This window comes from Amblyomma americanum, chromosome 5 (genome assembly GCF_052857255.1).
Source record: "Amblyomma americanum isolate KBUSLIRL-KWMA chromosome 5, ASM5285725v1, whole genome shotgun sequence".
NCBI classification, from domain to species: Eukaryota; Metazoa; Arthropoda; class Arachnida; order Ixodida; family Ixodidae; genus Amblyomma; species Amblyomma americanum.
Window position 1 is genome coordinate 112,325,381 of NC_135501.1, and position 20,612 is coordinate 112,345,992.

The 20,612-nt window shown below is 46.3% G+C and overlaps 1 protein-coding gene across 1 annotated transcript; it reads left to right on the forward strand.

Moving 5' to 3' along the window:
* Window positions 1–16: 16 nt before the first annotated feature.
* On the forward strand, window positions 17–12,936 carry LOC144132609 (uncharacterized). Its single transcript, XM_077665141.1, has 3 exons — window positions 17–195; window positions 7,718–7,859; window positions 11,510–12,936. The coding sequence occupies exons 1-3, from the start codon at window positions 189–191 to the stop codon at window positions 12,801–12,803; spliced, it is 1,443 nt and encodes a 480-aa protein (XP_077521267.1). The 5' UTR covers window positions 17–188; the 3' UTR covers window positions 12,804–12,936.
* The last annotated feature ends 7,676 nt before the right edge of the window (window positions 12,937–20,612 follow it).

Genomic DNA, 20,612 nt, shown 5'->3' on the forward strand with positions numbered 1-20,612 from the left:
TTCAAAAAAGGAAAGGAGGCACCATGGCGATGTCGCCGGTGTAGACATGAGGTCGGTCATGGTAGTGCTCTTCCAGTCGTGGTGTAGTGGCATTTTGGAGACCCTCTTGACTGCGCTGCGTCAACGCTTGTTCACATTCGGTTGACATCTTGTCAGCACTTAGCACCACGTCCTGCTGATCTCCCGCTATGGAAAGTAAGTGCGCTTCACCGACTCCACCACGTGAACGCATGTCGGGGGTCTGTTCTTTGTTCCGAAAAGGAAAAGAAGCTTGCTTGCTTGTTTTGGCGTTTTGGCCATAACCAAAACCATCCCCCCTCTCGATTAGGGCTTCGTCTTTCTATTCCGGTTCTCCTTTCCATTGGTGCAAGCGCCAGGGGACACTTATGCCGTAAACTTTTTGAAGCAACGTGGCTGGGAGCTGCAGCGACTACGTCCGAAGCTAAGTGCTTTTGGTATTTACGCTTGTATACATGCTGTCGGGCGGTAGTTTTAGACCGAGTTTCGGGCGGTAGTTTTAGACCGAGTTAAGGGTAGGGAGGCCAGCGGAGGTGTGTGAGAATAATTTTTGGCGGGCTTTTACGTTGCGCAGGGCCGAGGGCTATCGGCATAGGAATTTTGGCGGGCTTTCACAAGGCGTAGTCGGCCGGACGATGGGTCGGCAAGCTAGGAAAGTTAAGGTGGACGAGGACGGGGAGTTAGTACAGTGCCAGGAGTGCGACCGTTGGTGTTGCTTAGATGAGACTGGGTTCGGGAGCTTAGCCGAGGCGGATGAGGCTAGCTTCGTGTGTAAGATGTGTAAGCGGTTTGGGGACGCCGTTCATACGTTAAAAGGGGAATGGGAAGCTGGGTTTAATGCACTTAATGCACTCAGGTCGTCGATTTGATTAAAAAGGAGGAGAATAATGCCGCCGTGTTGAAGCGAATTGTGGGCGAGATGAAAGAAGAGCGGGAAAAGCGGACCCAGCTAGAAAAACAGGTTGAAGCGCTCAGGTCTTGGCCGGCTGGGCACCCCAGTTCGGAGAAGTGTCAGGTGGGGGCGAGGCTCGTCGATCGTACAGTGCTGTAGCGCAGCGAGCATTGAGTGAGAAAAATGAGAACGAAATGAAAAAGGTTAAAGCGGGCATAGAAACTCGCGACAATAGCGTACAGCGGCAGGAGAGTCAGCTAGAGCGATCCGGAGGCCAACAGATGGAATTAGGAAGCGAACGTTTGGGGCGCAGGAGAGTTCTGGTGGTCGGGGACTCGAATGTAGCGAGGGTTGAGGGAGGCGTTCTGACGGCAGTGAAGGCAGACAGGCGGGTGCAGGTGGAGGCTCAGTCGGGAAAGTGCATCGTGGATGCAATGGCCAGAGCCCGGGAGGTGGTGGTGGGCAGCATGGATGGCGAACACCTTGTCGTCATCCATGCTGGTCTCAATGATGTACTGCAGGGGAGGAGCCAGAATCTTGAGACGCAGTTGGAGGTGGGGATGCGTAGGCTTAGAGAGGCCTCTGAGAGTGGGCATGTGACCATATGCACAATCCCAGAGGTCCAGAGGCAGGCTCGCGAAACGGAAAGGAGGGTCGTTGATACTAATCGGGTAATTAGGCTATTGAGTCGACGACTAAGATACGAGGTGATGGAGGTCAACAGGGAAGTGTACGAGGTTAGGCCGCACCCTTTTGCACAGGATGGCATCCACTACGGTGGTGCCACTGGCAAGAAGGTGGGTAGTAGGATAGGTCGCCAGGCAACAGCTTTTTTGGGGGGACCCAGAGCTCTGAAGGAACCAGTGTAGAAAAGGAAGAATTAAGATCAAACGGGCAATGGAACCATAGGGGAAGAAAGAGACGCAAGCGCCAGGGCCAAGTTAATTCAGATATAGGTTTCATTAACATGCAAGGTGGCAGGAATAGACTGAAATGGGAGGAAATAGAAGAACAGTTAAGACAGGAGGAATTAATGGTATATGGTTTAGTGGAAACACATCTTAGAGACATGGAGCAACCACCCTGTAACCCAGACTACGCATGGGAATATTGCAATAGAACAGAGGGCAGCAGAAAGGGAGGTGGAATTGGGGCATTCATTCATAAATGTATGAATTTTCAAAGGGTTAGACTGGGATGCAGGGAACATTTATGGCTAAAAGGAACAGTGGCAGGCAAGCAAACACTCCTTGGCTTTGTATACCTGTGGACAGTGGTTAATGACAAAGAGGAAAACAGGAAAATGTTAGAATGTATTGCAAGCGACATTGATGAGCTAGGAGGACAGGGCGAGATAATTATATTAGGCGACATGAATGCACACATAGAAGACCTGGATGGGTACACGGATTCAACAGGAAGCATGCTGCAGGACATGTGTGGCAGGCATGATTTAGTTGTATGCAACAGCACCGAGAAGTGTGAAGGGCTCATAACATGGGAGGCGGGGAGTCTGCACTCGACGATAGATTATGCACTAATGTCACAGAGGATGTATAGATTAGGGGTAATGAGCATAGATGAAGATGGTTCCAGAAGTCTAGGTAGTGACCACAAGCGTATCAAGTTGAGCTTCAGAAGAAAAAGCAAGGTAGGACTGATGCAAGATGAACAATCAGGGGGAAATTTTTACTCAGAAAACAATTGGAAGCAGCAGCCAAACAAATCGAGAAAGTAATTTTTGAGGATAGTGAAACAGAATGGACTTATACCAAATTAACTCGATTACTGGAACTAGAGCTAGCTAAGGTGCGAGTAAAGCTAAAAGGGAAAAGATGCAAACCCAAGAGTTGGTGGGATGAGGAGGTCAAGAGGGCAATAGAAAAGCGCAAGGAAGCATCCAGGGAACACAGATATTCCAAGAAGAGGGGGGAACCAAAACCCGAAGTAGACAGAAAATGGGATACCTTCATAAAGTGTAGAAGGGACGCATCCTATTTGATTAATGAGAAAATTAGAAGGGTGCCCAATGGATGTCAAAAGTAAATAAAAAGGATAGAAAAGCAGCCCAAAAATTCTGGAAACATCTAAATGCAATGAGTAATAAAACTAGGCTAGAACAAAGGTTTATTGTTACAGATGAGGGTATTCGACTAGAAGGGGATGAAGCAATAAAACACATAGGAACAAGGATGACGGAAAAATTTTCAGCAAAGCACGTGGTACATAATTTATCGAAGGAGGATAGACCGGTTACAGCAATAGCTTCACTTGAGCAAGGAGAGTGGGAAAGGGCAGAGAAGAAGGTTCCTAGTGGCACATCAACAGGACCAGATGGTATCCCGATTATGTTGATAAAGAAGTTAGGACCAAAATCCAAGCAAACATTAATACAGGTAGTGAACAAAATGATAGTGGATGAGAAAGTCCCCGATGAATGGCGATTAAGTAGAATGAACATGATATATAAGGGAAAGGAGGACAAAGTAACTATCGCCCCATAACAGTGACATCTGTGGTTTACAGGGTGGTGATGCAAATTATAAAGGATAGACTGCAGGCTTGGGTGGAGAACGAGGGGGTGTTAGGGGAACTACAGAATGGGTTCCAGAAACAAAGGAGGTTGGAGGACATATTTTCATTGACACAGTGTATAGAAATTGCTAGCATTTCTGGATATTAGGGGAGCCTATGACAACGTTACTCAGGAGCATTTGTGGGACATACTGGGCACATTGGATGTGGAAAATGGAGTAATTAATCTTTTAAAAGATATATATGGAGGTAACAGAGTGCTCATAAAATGGGAAAAAAATGTATCAGGGCCTGTAGAGATACAGCGGGGGCTTAGACAAGGATGTCCTCTGTCCCCTTTGTTGTTCATGTTGTACCTGCAAGGGTTGGAGACCAAGCTAGAGGGGAGCGGACTAGGCTTCAACCTATCTTTTTTTCAAGCAAGGGGAATTGATTAAACAGACATTACCGGGACTAATATACGCGGACGATATAGTGATAATGGCTGACAACAAGGAAGACCTGCAGAAGTTGTTAGACATATGCAGTACAGAGGGAGATAGATTAGGCTTCAAGTATAGTAAGGAAAAATCTGCAGTCATGATATTTAATGAAGAGGGCGGCGAGCATAGAATACAGGAGTTCGTGCTAAAAGTAGTGAATGAGTACAAGTATCTTGGGGTGTGGATAAATAACAGTGTTGAGTATCTGACAGAGCATGAAAAATATGTAATGAATAAAGCTAGTAGGAATGCAGCTGTCATGAAAAATAGGGCACTGTGGAATTACAATAGGTATGAGGTGGTAAGAGGGATCTGGAAAGGGGTGATAGTCCCTAGCCTGACCTTCGGTAATGCGGTCCTGTGTATGAGGCCAGATGTTCAAGCAAAGCTGGAAATTAGGCAACGGGGAGTAGGGAGGTTAGCTTTGGGAGCACATGGCAATACACCAAATCAGGGGAGGGTGATATGGGATGGGCGTCTTTTGAGAGCAGAGAGGTTAGCAGTAAGATAGCATTTGAGGAACGATTGAGAAAGATGGAGGAAAAGCGGTGGGCTAGGAAAGTTTTCAGATACCTGTATATAAAGAATGTTGACACGAAATGGAGAAAGCGAACTAGAAAATTGACAAGCAAATATCTGGACAGCAGTAAGGGGGCAAATCAGCAATTATCGGTTAAGAAAAAGGTTAAAGGAACAGAGAGAGCTTTGTGGAAAACAGGGATGCTGACGAAATCGGCACTGGAAACATACCGGACCTTTAAACAGGAAATTGTCAAAGAAAATATCTATGATAATTGTAGGGGAAGTTCTTTGTTGTTTGAGGCCAGGACTGGAGTTTTGCGGACTAAGACATATAGAGTCAGGTACCAGGAGATAGACACTTTGTGCATTGCGTGCGGAAAGGAGGAGGAAACGGCTGAACACTTGATACTTTTCTGTAAAGGGCTTCACCCTACAGTGGAAAGCAGCGAGGCTGACTTACCCAAGGCATTGGGGTTTAGGGATAGTGAAGGGAAAGTGGATTTTAAGAGGTTAGAAGTAACCAAGCGAAGGTTATCTGATTGGTGGCTAAAAGCAAGACAGGAGTAAAATTTCACAAGACATGGCTAGGTGGCTTGAGCCACCGCCCGATGTAAAGGGTTCAGCCGTATCCATCCATCCATCCATCCATCCATCCATCCATCCATCCATCCATCCATCCATAGTGTGCTATTCTCTTAATGATTACAGTCTCTCATAGCCTGAGTTGCTTTGGGACGTTAAACCCCTGTAAACCAAACTATAAACCAATCTTAATGATTATACCATTGCGTAAGGGAGACTCCTTTGTTATAGTTTTCTGAATTATTTACATTTAACTCAAAATTTCGCTGTTGGCTCTGGCTAACTTAATTGCGTCCATATGTCTCTTCTCTTTTAATTTGCAACGCACACTGGTCAGTCCCCCACAGTGTGCATGTAGTACCACTCCAACAGAGGCCGACAACTTTGCCAGAACTTTTCCAGAATGACGGGGAAAGCACTTTCTTCTGCCAAACTGCCAAACAGACATCATGAGAGCCGAAGAAAACCACGCAAACGAAAATTTGGTGGGGTTGAAATGTGTCCCTCTAGGTGTTGCTCTTCTCAGGCTATTTTCAAAAACCAGTGTGAGGTTCCTGCACATGCAATAAAGTGCATTTAGCTTCTAAGCGTGATGTAAATTCTTGTCCTCTATCATAGGTACTCTCTTTCCTGAGCTGTCATCAGGCAGTTTTAAATATCTGAAACAAAAAGAAACAGATTATGCGATTTCACCAGCAGTGGCCAAAGGCTTGAATGCGTTGTGGTTGAGGGAATGGTAGATGGCTACGTAACAATATCAAACCATGTGAGTGGGTGTCCTTCGCTATGTTTTCTTACTCCTGATCTGTATATGACCAGATGCAACACGAACAAGCAACAAACCGTGTTATCACTGCTGATAATACATTTTTGGTGGCTGCTTTGCATTCCTGGCATGCTTGCTTCTATTTTGACAGGTGTCGAGTTTGTGGAACTTCACTTTCACATGGCTTGCACTGAAATCAGTGAAATGAATCTCGGGCTATGCTTCTGCCATGTTTATGAGCCACCAGCTCCCACAGTACCCAGTCTACATCGTTTCAGTGCAGCAGTGTGCGTGATATTTCGCCAATCCAAGCGCGCTGCCACAGTAGGAAACATCCGACGAACACAAACTTCCTCCCTGTGCAAGTGAACAAAGGCGCTGAATGCAGTGACAGAGATTGCATGTGGCGGGTATTAAAAATGCCAACTTCAACTGCGGGAACTGTTTCCATCGAGTATGTGGAGTGCCTTTAATAGGTGTCTTCACAGTTTCGACTGTCGAGAATGTAATAATGGCAAAATAAGACCCGTCGCAGTGCCTCAGTATTTAAGGCGCTCATCTACTGAGCCGGAGTACCCGGGTTCGAAGCCTGTGACGGAGGCCGGGTTTCAATGGAGGCAAAATGCAAAAGGCACCCATGTGCTGTGGGATGTCAGTACAGGTCAAAGATCCCCACTCTGGAGCCCTGCAGTATGGCACCTCTTTCTTCCTATGTTCTTTCACTCCCTCCTTTATCCCTTTCCTTACTGCACAGTTCGGATGTCCACTGAGACATGTGAGACAGTTACTGTGTCATTTCCTTTCCTCAAAAACCGATTTTGAGTTTTCAAAGCGTCACTAACCTAAATGTTTTGCATTGAAAAGTTCGTCACCCAAGGAGCTGCAGAAGGCAGATTCTTACTGGGGCCTTGTCGCTTCTCCTTGGGTACAGCGTCAAGCAAGTAAGATCTCGCACGTCAGCGCACAGTGAGACAGTACACAGCAAAAAGCGGTGAGGGAGGCTCAGAAACAGCACGCCGAGGCCAACGTGGCAGGGACACCAATCGAGCTGTGCGTAGGGTGCCTCGATGTCTCGTACTGAGGCACCCTAGCTATGCTCCAATCTTATGCTGCCACAGCTAATGGCAGAAATCGTTTGTGTGAACTATGTTTTAGCAGCAAAAAAAGGAACTAACATTTACTGGCAGTACTACGTTAACGCCTCGAGATAAGTTCACCCAGCTCAAAGAGCTTATAAGAAAGTTTTTCACTGACCTCTGAAGTTGAGCTTCATCTTCTGTGAGCCGCATTGCTGACAAGCTTTTATCTATGCTCTAACAAAAGAAATCTGCGATTATAGCGACTGTGCGCTTTCAATCGAAGGTCGCAAAATAGCTGGTAACATTACCATGTAATGTTCGCGAGCAGGCATTTCGCAAGCACAAGCTAGCCAAGCGCGTGCTTTTCATGATCATTTGAGCTGTTTTGCACAGTGAGGCCATGACTTCTTCAGATGATCGCTTTGCAGCATTAAGGGTGTTCAAAAAGATGAGCATAAGGTCTTCAGGACAGACAGTATGATAGCTCTCTGTGTTGGCAAATATTGTAGGAAAGGGTCATTTGATCTACAAGCCAGGACATTTCGTTTCCTTTGAATTGCCAAGGATTTAAAGAGGCCCGCATGTCACAAAAACATTCTTTTCATGGGGCATCCAACTGTGCCTGCGAAGTGGCGTGTGCTTGAAAGCTGCTGCCATCTGTCGCATGTGCTTGTCGCTAACAAGAACTGTGTATGCAAAGCAGGAGCTGGTGGCTTGTTTTCAACCAGTGGAGGTGGAGAGGTTTTGTGAAAAGGCAGGTTGAACTGCCTCACACTTTGGTTGCTGCTGTGTGATGTTTCTTGTGTTTTTTTTTTCCTCTATCTTTCTGATTGAAACATAGGCATGTCCAGCATCAGCAGCATCAGCAGCACCAGCAGTACCAGTACCAGCAGTACCAGCACCAGCAGCAGTGATTCAGAGAGCCCACCAACGCCTCCAGTAAAGCGGCGGCGGCGGCGGCGACAGCCTATCCGCCCTCACGGGTGAGCAAGGCTGCAGACTATATTTTTCCCCCCGACACGGGGTTTTCAGAAACATCTCAATCATCTCAAAAAACTTGTCTTTCTGAATAGAAGGTGGATTCAGAGGTTACTGCATTCTAAAATATGGACTCTCTCTTTAAAGGGACACTACAAAGAGAAATACAAAGCAGATAGATTAGTGTCCCGAGATAGAAAATGTGTCGTCTCTACCCACAGCTCTTTTTATCTACATCACTTATAAACCGTACTGTTCTGTATGGTCACTTTGTGGAGTTAGCTGACAGAGGTGCCAGCAGAGGGCTACAAAAAAAAAAAAACTGTTGACATTCGTTATTACTGACTTCAGAATTGCTGAAATATGTTGCTTGTTTTATCTGTTTATTTATCTTTGAGAGTGTTATACCCGCTTCAGGAGCCAATTAAATCTGCTAGTAGGAAAATCTTGCTTGCATAAATCACGATCAGTACACTAAGCAGAAGTGAAGCGTAAAAAATTACGAAAGAAATTTCACATTTGAGCGCTTGTTATTCGAATCCACATATGTGGACATAGCACCTCAAAGCTGCTATACGAGCGCAAGCACTGCAACACTTTCTTGCATTTTCCAACTGGTCGTTAGACATGAATAAATATTGAGCTGTGACAATATAGGCTCCGGAGGATTATCCTTCAGTTCATGATTTGTGAATTAGATGAGAAGAGTCGTTACATGACGATAGGCAGAAGAAAATTCCGAATTTCCAGCACCAAACGTGGGTCTTGGATGTGAGCCTTCGCTTCTGCACCGCTGTGCATTTGGCGTGTTCTGAAGTTAGTACCAATGGTTCTTCCACCTTAGCCAGTGCTTAAATTCTTCCATCGAAGGGGGCCTCCAGTCATTTGAGAGCAAGTGGAGAGGGAGAGACAGAAAGTGTCTTGCCACCTGTTTTACACGGTTTTTTACAACTAGAAGAAATCATTTTTAAAAGTCGTCGTATATATGTCACAGACCTGAAACAAACAATCTCCACTCTCTACCAGTGCACTCATAGTTGTAGCTTTGGAGCTGTACGGCCAGCTCTGGACTGACTCATGCCATGAGGGTGGTGCAGGTTTCCCTTTTTCATCCACCCATTGTGTAGTGCTCCAAAACTTATATTTTTCTCCGTCTCGGGTTTTAGAAAACCTGTTATGATTCTTGCTAAACACCGCTGCGAAATTTTCAAAACGATAGAGAAGAAATGTTCCGACCACCACTGTCAAGAATAAAAAATGGTTGCTTGCTTCGGATTCATGCAGTCTCTACATTCGAAGCAAGGGAGGCCTGTACCCTTGTGAATATTGGTGGGGGGGTCTAAGACCCCTCCTGCATTTAAGCACTGATCATAGCGCGCTGTGTTTGTTGGCAGCTGCTTGACATTTTGAGGCTTCTTTGTAACCATCAGTGGGATGTCATTACTCGGTTGGCCGCGCTTCTTTGGAGGTGTTTCTCCATCGGCTATTTTCATGAATGCTTCAGTGCTGGAGTCATCCAACTTTCTCCTTGTAGAAGCATGGCTTTGAACACCTGTAAGCAATAAGCCCATTTCGTACCACAATTGTCCCAAAAAGCGGCTCATAGAGGCCAGACAACGCCTCTCATGTTTTCAGCATTAAGGCGCCGTGTCCACATTTGTGGACACACCACTCTGGACGTCCACCGCAGCACTTTTTCTTCGTCTATGACAATGAAAATTGGTGTTCATTTTCTACATTAACCTATTGACTCATTCCAGACGGCAAATTCATTCACGACCATTTGAAAAGAGAGCATGCAAAAATAAAAGCTATTTACTCGACTTACTTCAAAACGTCATGATGTCCAACTTGTTTTTTACAAACATATTTCGCTGTGGCTGCAAGAGGTGGTGCCACAAACTTGACAGGGAGGGTTAAAATGTTAAGGGCACGGAATTCAATGGTGCAAATTTGCTTTCTGTATGAAAATATGAGCAGGTTTAGGTCACGTCCACTAAGTGGACCCGGCGCCTGAAGGGGATATCTGTCCATTTCTGTTACATGTGTTTCACTGATTTTGTTGCCAGGCGCTAATGCGTTTATCAGCGTTTATGAAGTGCGTGTTCAGGTTTGTAAAGCGGTAATTCTCATTGGGTACTCTGGTGCGGACGGACGTGCAAGAAGTTGCTTTCCGACAGCGTTCCCTCTTCAGTGCCTTATTACGCTGGCAGCCAGGATATGAGCGGGACATTATCGTCACCATACAAACCACTGGTTAAAGTAGGAGACTCGGCCACAGGCATCCTGCAGGACATGGGCTGAAAACTCGTCTCACTAAAAAAAAAAACGAAAACGCATGGAGAGATGATCGTTTATGCCAGCCGAGCAAACAGTCCCTGCAACTCTCTATCTCTGCCGCCGGAGAATGACCAGAAGCTGCGTCACCGCATTGCCTGTCGGAGATGTCGTGTCTGCATGGTCACTCTTGCTTGGGGAGGGATTCCATCGCCCATGTGAATACTGCTGAACTTTAAGCACAGTTTGCATTACCATCCACGGCCTTCGCGACAGCTTGCCAGCCTTCGAGTTTTGGCCCAGTCTGACCAGCGGATTTCAATACTTGGACTCCATGGGGAGTTCCGAAACTAATGTGTTGAATCGAAGAGGTCTGATCATTCCCAGCAACAGAGAAAGCTTTGATGAGCCAGGAAATTGTGTAAAAGTGAGACATGCAATGATAGCCCAGACGAATTCTAGTGATTGGATGAGATGTTGATGGAATGTTTCGACAAAGTGCACTAAGGGAAGAGCTGTCATAGCATTACAGCCTTGTATTTCTCATACACTGTATGGTAGCTCAGTGGCTGCTGTGCTCAAGATTGTGGGGTCAAATGCCAACTGCGGTTTAATTTTAAATGCAAAAGTGCCTGTGTGTCTTTGTAATCGCATTGTTACATGCTTTTTGCTTTGAGTTGCGCACGCACCACGATACCATCCTGCGGGAAACTACAAAACATAAAGAGATGGCGGGACGAAGCAGGAAAAAGGCGTGTATGCATTGACTTATATTTGTAGTCAACTCTCTTTTGGCCAGCGAAAGCTACGAATTGGGGTTAGAATTTTACGCGGCAATATATGGTAATCGCAAAATTCATCTAGAGGCAGCGTGTTCCCGCAACAAAACTTTTTGCCTGGGCCCATTTTTTATTTTGTCAGTTAATTTGAAATTCCAGTGAATTCAAATATTTCTTGCGGTCACAATGACTTCAGATTGATTAGGTTTTACTGTAGCTGCAATCACACAAGACCCAACAGCTCTCGCAGGTCTTTTAATTGTATCTGAGTGTATGGTTTTTCTGAATAAAAACCGCAGTTGCGAGCCAGCACTTGTCAGTGCGTTACATGTTTTTTTTTTACTGTCTTTCATTCATTTGCACTGTTCCACCCAAAACGAACCATTTTAAACTAGCCCAACTGTCCATCCTACTTAGCTTCAGAGTTTTGTAGTTGTGTGTTCATCTGCAAACTATTCTGTAGACTACCTGGTGCAGCTCAGCCATGCGAGCTACAGGGTACTCTTGTCTAGGTTCACACAACATGATTGCATCTTTGATTCAGTGGCCGATTCTGTCCACAGCGTTTGATTGTAAATCCGCTCTCCTATACTGTCCAGGTGTCCAAATTGCCCCAAGTCGTTCAGAAGGGCCCAGGACCTTGCTACGCACGTCCGACGCCATGAGGGCGGCAAGCCGTACCGATGCTCGATCTGCGACAAGACCTTCTGCACTGCCTTCGAGCTGGACCAGCACACCCCCAGCCACACTGGCGAGCGCGCCTACTCGTGCCGTTGCTGCCCACAGAAGTTTGTAACACGGTCAGCGCTCCACAATCACCTACCCACACACCTCCCACTGCACCGGCGGACTCTCCAGTGCCGCCACTGCCCGGCACAGTTCGCGAGTGTTGCCAAGCAGACTGCACATGAGCGCACGCACGGCAGTGAGTGCCCATATCGGTGCGATGTGTGCGGTCGGGCGTTCCCCCAGAGGTCCAACCTGTTGCGCCACATGCAGAGATTTGAGAGAGAAAAGGATAAGAATAAAGCATCACCGTGCCCAAACTGCTCCAAGGTCTTCCATGGCCAACAGCGCCTGGAGGCCCACAGGAGAACATGTCGTGACTTCCACAGGTGCAGCAGCTGTGGGAAGGGATTTGTGCTGGAAGCAGATTTGAAAGCACACGTTGCTCGCAAGCATAAGTCATCATCTGAATCCTCTGAGGAAGAAGATGATTCGCAAGGAGAGGAGGAGGATGGGACATTGGTGTGTGCTCAGGGACGTGAAGGCATCGAAACGAGTAGCGACGAAACAGAACACGGCGCGTCCGACCGGGACGTTTCCAACACTCAGCCAACCACAGCCAAGAAGCCGCAGTGGAGCCTTCATGTGAAGCTGCATGTAAAAGAAAACAAGGCCATGAAACGTTCCTGTGCCACCTCACACCGTCGTGGCAAGCACGGTGAAACACCTGCGGACAGGGGCAGCAGTGACGACAATCAATTCAGCTCCTCTGATGCTCCAGCTTCGCAGCTGCCGGAAATGGGCTCCAAACATCTTGCAACAGACACAGCAGTGCCTTGTGTGAAGACAGACAGCATGGCTGCTGCCAGCATCGTGAAGATGAGCTGTCCGCGTTACAAGTGCCCAAAATGCAAGGAAATCTTTGTCGAGTGGGACGCTCTGAAGTCGCACATGGCTCTTGAACACAAAGAACAGTTGTTTTCAGTGGCATACATGTTTCAGTGCCACTTGTGTGACAAGACTTTCAAGCAGAACAGCAACCTAAAGACACACCTGAAGTCCCACGACCGGGTGGTGTCGTTTGTCTGTGATGTGTGTGGCGAAGGGTTTGCCCTCAAACACCACCTCAAGCGCCACAAAGACAGAAAGCACTCTGTTGAGTCCTAAGATTGGAGGCATGGTTTTTATATATTTGTGCCACTAGAGTAGCTGGCATGACGTCAAGTAACGTTAAGGAATTTTACTGCTCTTTAGTTTGTAATATGCCCTGAGAACAATTAAATGTTTTATGTTTTGTTCAGTCTTGCAACTTTTTAGCCTTTGCTTTACCTGAACAGTGATATAACACTAGTTTTGTTTTGTTTTTTTCGGGTACAGGTCCTGCTAAAAATATAAACTCAGCATAACCACCAGTTCTAGTGCAGGCAGCACTGTGCCAAACGCTGTCTGATGTAATGGAGAGTTAGCACCTCATGTGATTAACTATTTATAAACTATCTGTCCATAGTTCTTTAGGAGCATAGCTGCCATGGTGGCTCAGTGGGTTCGATTCCAGTTATGGCAGTTGCATTTTGATGGAGATGAAATGCTAGAGGCCCATGTACCACGCAGTGTCAGCTCACCGGAGCCCTCAGCTACGTTGTCCCTCATAGCCTAAGCAACTTTGGTGGGACATCAACCCCTGTATGCCAAGCATTCCTAGAAGTCTGCTTATGGTTCAACAGAACGTGATGCAGGGCATATTGATTTCGACGTAACGTGGAAACGTAATACTACTACTTGTATAGCGAAGTAATTTTTGAATGCATGTCACATTAGCCAACCTTTCAGCAAAACAAACTAGGAAAATTGCCACTGAAGCACTATTGTATCCAGCACAGTTGTTTCTTAGCTGAATGAATTTCGGCACACTGCAAATTTCAGTTTAGTGAATATTTTGGAAACTGTTAACATACTGCCTCTGAGTAAGAGTGCATGATTTTGGCAGACATGCAGCATACACTCTATGTATGTCTATACCCTTAAGCTGTCCTTCAGCACAGTGCACTAGAGAGCAGCTTACTCTCTTTTTACATTAATCTTTTCTGTCTGTTTAGAATGTATTTTGTCTGTGTAACATCGGATGATGTGACTCTTCAGCTGCACAGCTTACTGGCAGAGCCATGTTTTCATTTTCAGAAGTGAAGGATTTCACGTCTGCTTTAGTTCGGTATGGCTACATAGCTCGCTACATAGCAGTAGCCACACAGCCCACAAGATGGAACAGACGACATGGCTGCCTAAAACTATGCACAGTGCCATGACCAGCAACCCATCCACTTTGCTTTTTTTCACGGCTAGCTGATCATGGATTGAATCGAGAATACTTATATACTGGCCTCTGCAGAACTCCGCAGTTCCTGGAGTGCTTTTTGGGTTCCCTGAACACCTAAAACACACCAGTCAGCCCCCACCTTTCCTTTACTCCCTTATATTCTGAGTTGTACATGATGCATTACAGGTGCTTACTTGTAATCAATTACATTTTCTTGTAGTTTTGTAATTAATCGATTCTTTTTTAAAACGATAACATTCCAAGTAAGGCAGTTCCTTTTCCCAAAAAACAAGTTGTAACCAACGGTACAGCTTTGAGAACCTTGACCTGACTGCAAATATGAGTGCTAGCGAGATTGTTTCCTTTTTAAGAGAGCAACAACTGACCAGCTGCGGCGAAGCATCGCGCGTGCGATCATGACCATGGAGTTCCTCAATATTAGGAAATTTAGCATAGCAAAGATGTATACTGGGTCACTAAACGCCCGCTATGCATATGCACTGGCCCACCTGGCCATGACCCCTACTGCGCGTGTGCAGCTGGGTGTATGTCTACGCTAGTATGTCTCCACTATGCTAAATGTCTCTATTTCCCGATAAACCGGTATGGGTCTACACTAGTATGTCTCCGCTATATTAAAGGTCTCATATCCAGGCAAGCTTCGAAGAAATTTTGTAAAAGTGTGCATACCAGCCTAACAATTGTGTGAAATTTACTGAAGGAGTGAAAAACGCACTGCTGAAATAATTTCACACGCATGCTAAGGAGAGCATCACGGTGCAGCTGCCAATTCAGTGGCAGAATTCACGTTTTCGGCCCAGCACTAGCCAAGACAAATAAACCTCATCTTCCTGGCATTCCCACGGTGGATGAAGAAACTCGCATAGACAGTGGCCCCATCTGTCCCTCTAGGTAATATTGAGGTAATCGGTTGCAGACCACAACAAGCTCACCGCTGCCTTGTACGGCAGTTCTCACCCCGAGAAGTATGTGACCACTCTATCGGGCCCCCCGTCCTGTTAAGATGACGTCGCAACTTGCCTCCAACTGCACCCAACTAGGAAGCTTTCACACAAAGCACTGAGTAAGAACGAAGCACAGCGCCTCATAGAGAACTTGGGTACTAGCACTAAAGCAGTGCGCAATTATGAGCTGGCGTGCAAGGTGTTCATAAGTTATAATATTGCCATTCCCTGCAGTGCATACACTGAGAGAGCTTTCAGTGTAGTGGTCATCTCTTCACGAGGAAATGTGGGAAAATTAGCAGCGACAACTTAGAAAAACGACTCCTCTTGAAAATGATCTATGTGTAACAAAATATCAAGCAAGCCACAGTAGTTTACTGTAGTCCCAGTAAATCAGTGTTATGGCAATAAAAGTTGGCGGGCAAATTATGAAATAGTAATTGATTAGTTTTCTGTAATTGTTCAGTTACTTTTCTAGGGCTGTAAATGACCACCGTAATCGGTTATGTTTTTCAGATGGAGTAATTGTAATTGGAATCGATCACTTATTTCCTCTAACGCATGCAAGATTGCTTATGTTATATTATGTTGCTTATTATTTTGTTGCAACATGTTATATTGTGTGTAGCAGACTGGTTCACAATGTACAGCTAGTCATTATTAATTGAACTTGGGCATTTTTCTGAGGGACCATACATGCGCCTGCTCACTTTTGCATCCTTGTTAACCAGGGAGGGACAGAATTCAAGGTCCCTTTTGATTTGCCTGCACACACTGCGGCAGTTCTGTAAAGCTCTGTGGCAGTGCTGCGAGCGTGCGGCGCCAGTTCTGGCAGTTCAAGCATATCTTTGGCAAGTTTTGTTGTTATAACTTTATTGGTCTAAAGGAAAGACACCGGTGACGGACCATCGATAGGTACATGGTGTCGGCAAGCGCCACAGTTCCCATCCCCCCGTCGTCGCCTTCTCGAGTGCAGCTCTAATTAGCAGTGCCCCATTGATGCTCCATACGAGTCGTGCTCAAGTTGGGCACCGTTCTTAACGGTGAATGGAATAAGTGTCTTTGTTGTTTATTACAACGCGCAAGCCATTGTCTACTTCTATGGCGGCTGCAGCTGCACAATTTGAGCACTAACCTCCGAGAAGGTGCATAGTTTTCGTGGATTAGATCAGCATGACACCTGCACTTATTTGAAGCGAATGGTGATGTGTAAAGGGTGCCATGTTGCGCTGCGAGAACCAGTTCATGTAGTGGAGGCGAATCGAATGGCCCTTTAATTTGATTTTAACCGTACTAGTTTGAAAAGAATGCTCTCAAGTGTCCGTTGGCCTTTGGTGCCTGTCTGCAGTGTGCCCAGACAATTGTATTGAACCTGTGCTTGCCAGTGGGTTCTCATATAGGCGTCTTTGTGGTTGGAATTAAAAGAAAAAAAAGATTGGTGCCAAGCAGATTTGAAGAAGCATGTGAAGCTGCGAAGCCAGGTCTAAAGGGGAAAGATTGATAATTGTGGAGAAGACGTGTACAGGTACAGGATGTGGAAGCATTATATGGCTCATCGGCAGTGAAACCCGGCATCGGCGTTGACCAGCAGCAGTGGTCCCAAAAATCCCAGATGACATCGGTGTGGTGTCGGAGAACAAATAAAATTTCTTGCGAAGGAGCGGGGAATAGAACCCAGGACTTTCAGAATTTTTCACTTGCAATGTGCCCGTAATTGAGCAGCATGTGTGACAGCTGTAATGTCAACCTTGCCGAATTCCTTTAGGTATGGGACTGCAAAAATGGCATCCTAACTATGTGCTGGTAACGATAGCAAGGAAGAGCTGTGCGCGACTGATGGGATTTTGTGTGCAAATTAGCATGGGGCTGTGAGGTATGCTGCAAGTATTTACGCATTAATTTTGACCAGTTAGGCTCATTAAAGGGACGCTGAGGGCAACTTCATCCAAGTTTTGTTGGTAGTGAAATTTGGTTGATTAGGTTTTTGGTACTGTGTAATTTGCTTTGCACCAATAGGTGCATTTACCGGAGAAACTGGAGTCAAAAATTGAATATCTTGTGCTGCTTGATTCAAACTTGCAATGTCATTGATGATGCCGAGAGCTGGCAGGATGTGGATGGTGGTACGAACTAACCTCATGGATGTGCAAACAAAAATGTACAGTTGATGCCATTGCAGTATGCTTGTGAAACTGGCCTGTGGTGGAAATTAGTGGTTTTTGAGGAAAGGAAATGGAGCAGTAACTCTCTCACTTCTCACCAGCTGCACAAAATACAGAGTCAGGCAAAAGTGTTTACTTCTGTAAAAAGTGGTTTCGTGAGTAAAGCAGACTTTCCAAGCTCTCCAACGTGGTCATGTGCTCCTTGATGACACCTTTATTGCCAACAAGGTGCTTTAAGGGCATGAAATAACTAATTGCCATTGAAACGTTCATGACAACTGGTGGTAGGATGTCCTTGTCAATATCAACTTTATCAAACTTCTTAGGGAAAGGGAGTGCCTAAACTTCATAACAATATCAGGGAGTTGATGGAAATCTGGTTTGCACTGGGTTCCGCAAATAATGTCTTCTTATGGGTGCCACCAAACGTCCCGTAACCCTGTGTGGTTTGAGCATTGCTTTGCATGCTGGAGGTGGGGGGGTGTCGATCCCCAGTGCCGCCGGGTACTCGCCGGTTTTCTAATTGGCACAAGCTTTCCCCTGGCCTGGCGCTCAGCTTATCTTAGGTTATGTGCAGTACTGGTACGCAGTGCGCTCTACTGGATATATGTCCCCGCTGGTGCTGTGATAAGCGTAATGGCTGCAGAACTGCTTTAATTGTGGACCATCTCTAAAGGGACTAATGCCAGAAACTGCCCGAGAAATACTAGATTGGTTTGATTCGTGATGTTTCCGGTACCTGCAGGCAGGTAAACAGAGCTAAAACATAGTAACTTTCTGGTGAACACCTCCATTTTATCCCCCTGTGATATGGAGTATCCACTCGGCAATTTTTGATGGAGGATGCAGTACCAATAATCGTGCAACATTGTACTCAACAGCGATTCCACCCTTCGGCATGGAAGTGACTAAACAACGAACAGATTCCGAGCGTTCATCTTCCCGGTAGTGCTGTGACAAACGTAATGTACCACGAGGGCTCCCAAACTCAGCTGTGACCAGTGTCACAATCACTTTTGCAAGTTTTTAGAGGACACTGGCCTTAAGGAACAGTGGTAGAGCCACAATCATGACACAGGTGGAGCAACTGCCGAGAGGCCACTTTAAGTGCAATCCCACTTGTACATTTACACTGAGTACTGCAACCAGCACACCCAATATATATTGACAATAAATTTGGTTGATCCTCCTCCATGCGTATCCATAAAAAAAAAATGATGGCTGCGGAAAGAGACTGGCCGAGCACAAGTGAGCCTCTGGATCGTTCAGCGCTTCAGTGAAGTCACCGGCGAAAGTGATTTGTGGTGTGGCTTTACTAGGCATCACCTGCACTATGCAATCATAGTGCGATCTGGTACTACAACATTTCATGCTTACATCTGTTCTTAGAAGTCAACGAAGAGTCCAATAAAGAGGGCAAGTTTTTGAAAACTGGGCTCCCAGGGAATTCATTCTTCTGGTAATTTTTCACTTGGGGACTTTTGCTAGTGTGCGCTTAGGGACTTTTTTTCCCGGGGACGTTTTTTTCTACACCCGGTTCGCATCAACTACGCCTTACTTGCTCCACTAAGAGCACCCAAAAAGTTTCACCTGTTAAAATGTAATATAAATTTTATTCATCTGCCATGCGCATTGCCGCGGTGGCTGAGTGGTTATGGCGCTCGGCTGCTGGTCCGAAAGACGCGGGTTCGATCCCGGCCACGGCGGTCGAATTTCGAAGGAGGCGGAATTCTAGAGGCCCGTGTACTGTGCGATGTCAGTGCACATTAAAGAACCCCAGGTGGTCGAAATTGCCGGAGCCCTTCCCTACGGCATCCCTCATAGCCTGAGTCGCTTTGGGACGTTAAACACCTATAAACTATCATCTGACATGTGCTCTTAGAGGAGCGCAGCAGAGAATGATTCGCCTCACGTGTGCTGACAACTAGCTGCTGGTTGGGGATGCGTTACTAAACTATGCAATTATAGAAGCTGGGCAATGAGGGTCATTGGACCCAAGCCTCGTGCAATCCTTGGCTGCAATTACAGAAACTAGTTGCACAGTTGACAAGTGCGAGTATCGCTAACAAAACTCTCTCTGCTTGAACTCCAGTGCATACCTACGGCTGCGCTTTCAACACGCACGCCCTTTGAGCTGCTGCTGGCCGCTGTTAACCTTTTCAGCATGCCGACAATCAAGCAATAAGAGATTTACGCATGTGTCCTTAAGGATTAGCGAAATGGTAATATGTAGCCTGGCTAGATGGCAGCACCGCGTCGGACAAAACTTAGGCATGGCGCACATAAAAAAGGCTAGTGCTCTACAGTTCCCGGGTTCGAACCCGGCCGCGTTTCGATGGGGGCGAAACGCAAAATGCTCCCGTATGGTGTGCGATGTCGGCGCACGTTAAAGGTCCCCCGGTGGTCGAAATTATTCCGGAGCCCTCCACTACGGCACGCCTTTCCTCCTTTCTGCTCTCACTGCCTCCCTTAACCCTCTCCTTACGGCGCGGTTTAGGTGTCCACCGACATGTGAGGCAGATACTGCGCCATTTCCTTTCCCCAAAAACTAATTTTCAATTTTCCAGTGCTCTACAAGTCTTTCCTTCTAACACGGCTCTACCTATTCGCCGATCCCTTTGATAGCAACAAAATGCCTTCTGCCGTCCGTATTGACAGCGCTGGAGCATTGCGCTGCGGGCCAAATAATGTGAAATCCTACCGTGTTGCGGGCACTGCGCTTGCGCGCTTTATCATTCGTGCAGCTACTCGGAAGCGCTTGAGCGCAGTGATGACCTGCCAAAGCATCTACGTACAATAAATTTCGCATTTTTTGCTGCGCCGGTCACAGCTCGAGCGCTCTAGGCAAGCCTGTCCACGTATGTGCTCCCTACATTCATTCACTCTTGGTCAACGGATCGGCAATCCACAGAGTCATATGACAAAATTCAAACGCAACTGTGGGCCAGTTGATTCGTGTCAATCAAGATCAAGATGACTTAGAAGAGCACGGCAGCTGCTCCACCTTTTCCGCAGCTGCGTTCAGGGGCAAATTGGTGCTGATTTTCTGATCGCCGCAGTACGTGCGCTTTCCTCCAGCTCAGTTCCTCTGCGTTTCTTCAAAGAAAGATGTAAACGAGATGAGATGAACGTCAATGACAGATGACTTGGAGCCCCTATTCGACGAGCAAGGCGCGTTTTTGTCGTAGGCTTGCATGAGAGCTCTGGTGGCGAAGTCACGCTGTAAAGGCCGGAGCTTTCGATAACAACAGCAAAAAACCAAGAGAGGCGCAAGAACACATTAATTTGGTGCATGGTCAAAAACATGCCAAAAACCAGAAATCCCAGGGCGCCGCCATTTTCGACCAGAAGTAACGGAAGTCGAGCCTGCTTTATTTTTTTTTTTTACTCTCACAAGCTTGACAAGTCTGCACAATGAAATTTAAAATCTGCCGTTAAAAAAGAAAATTTTATTGGTGGTTGCAGATTGTAAAACATATTCAGCAGAGCAGTGTTTCTTTTTTTTTCTTTTTACTGCGCATGCGCTGACTGCGTT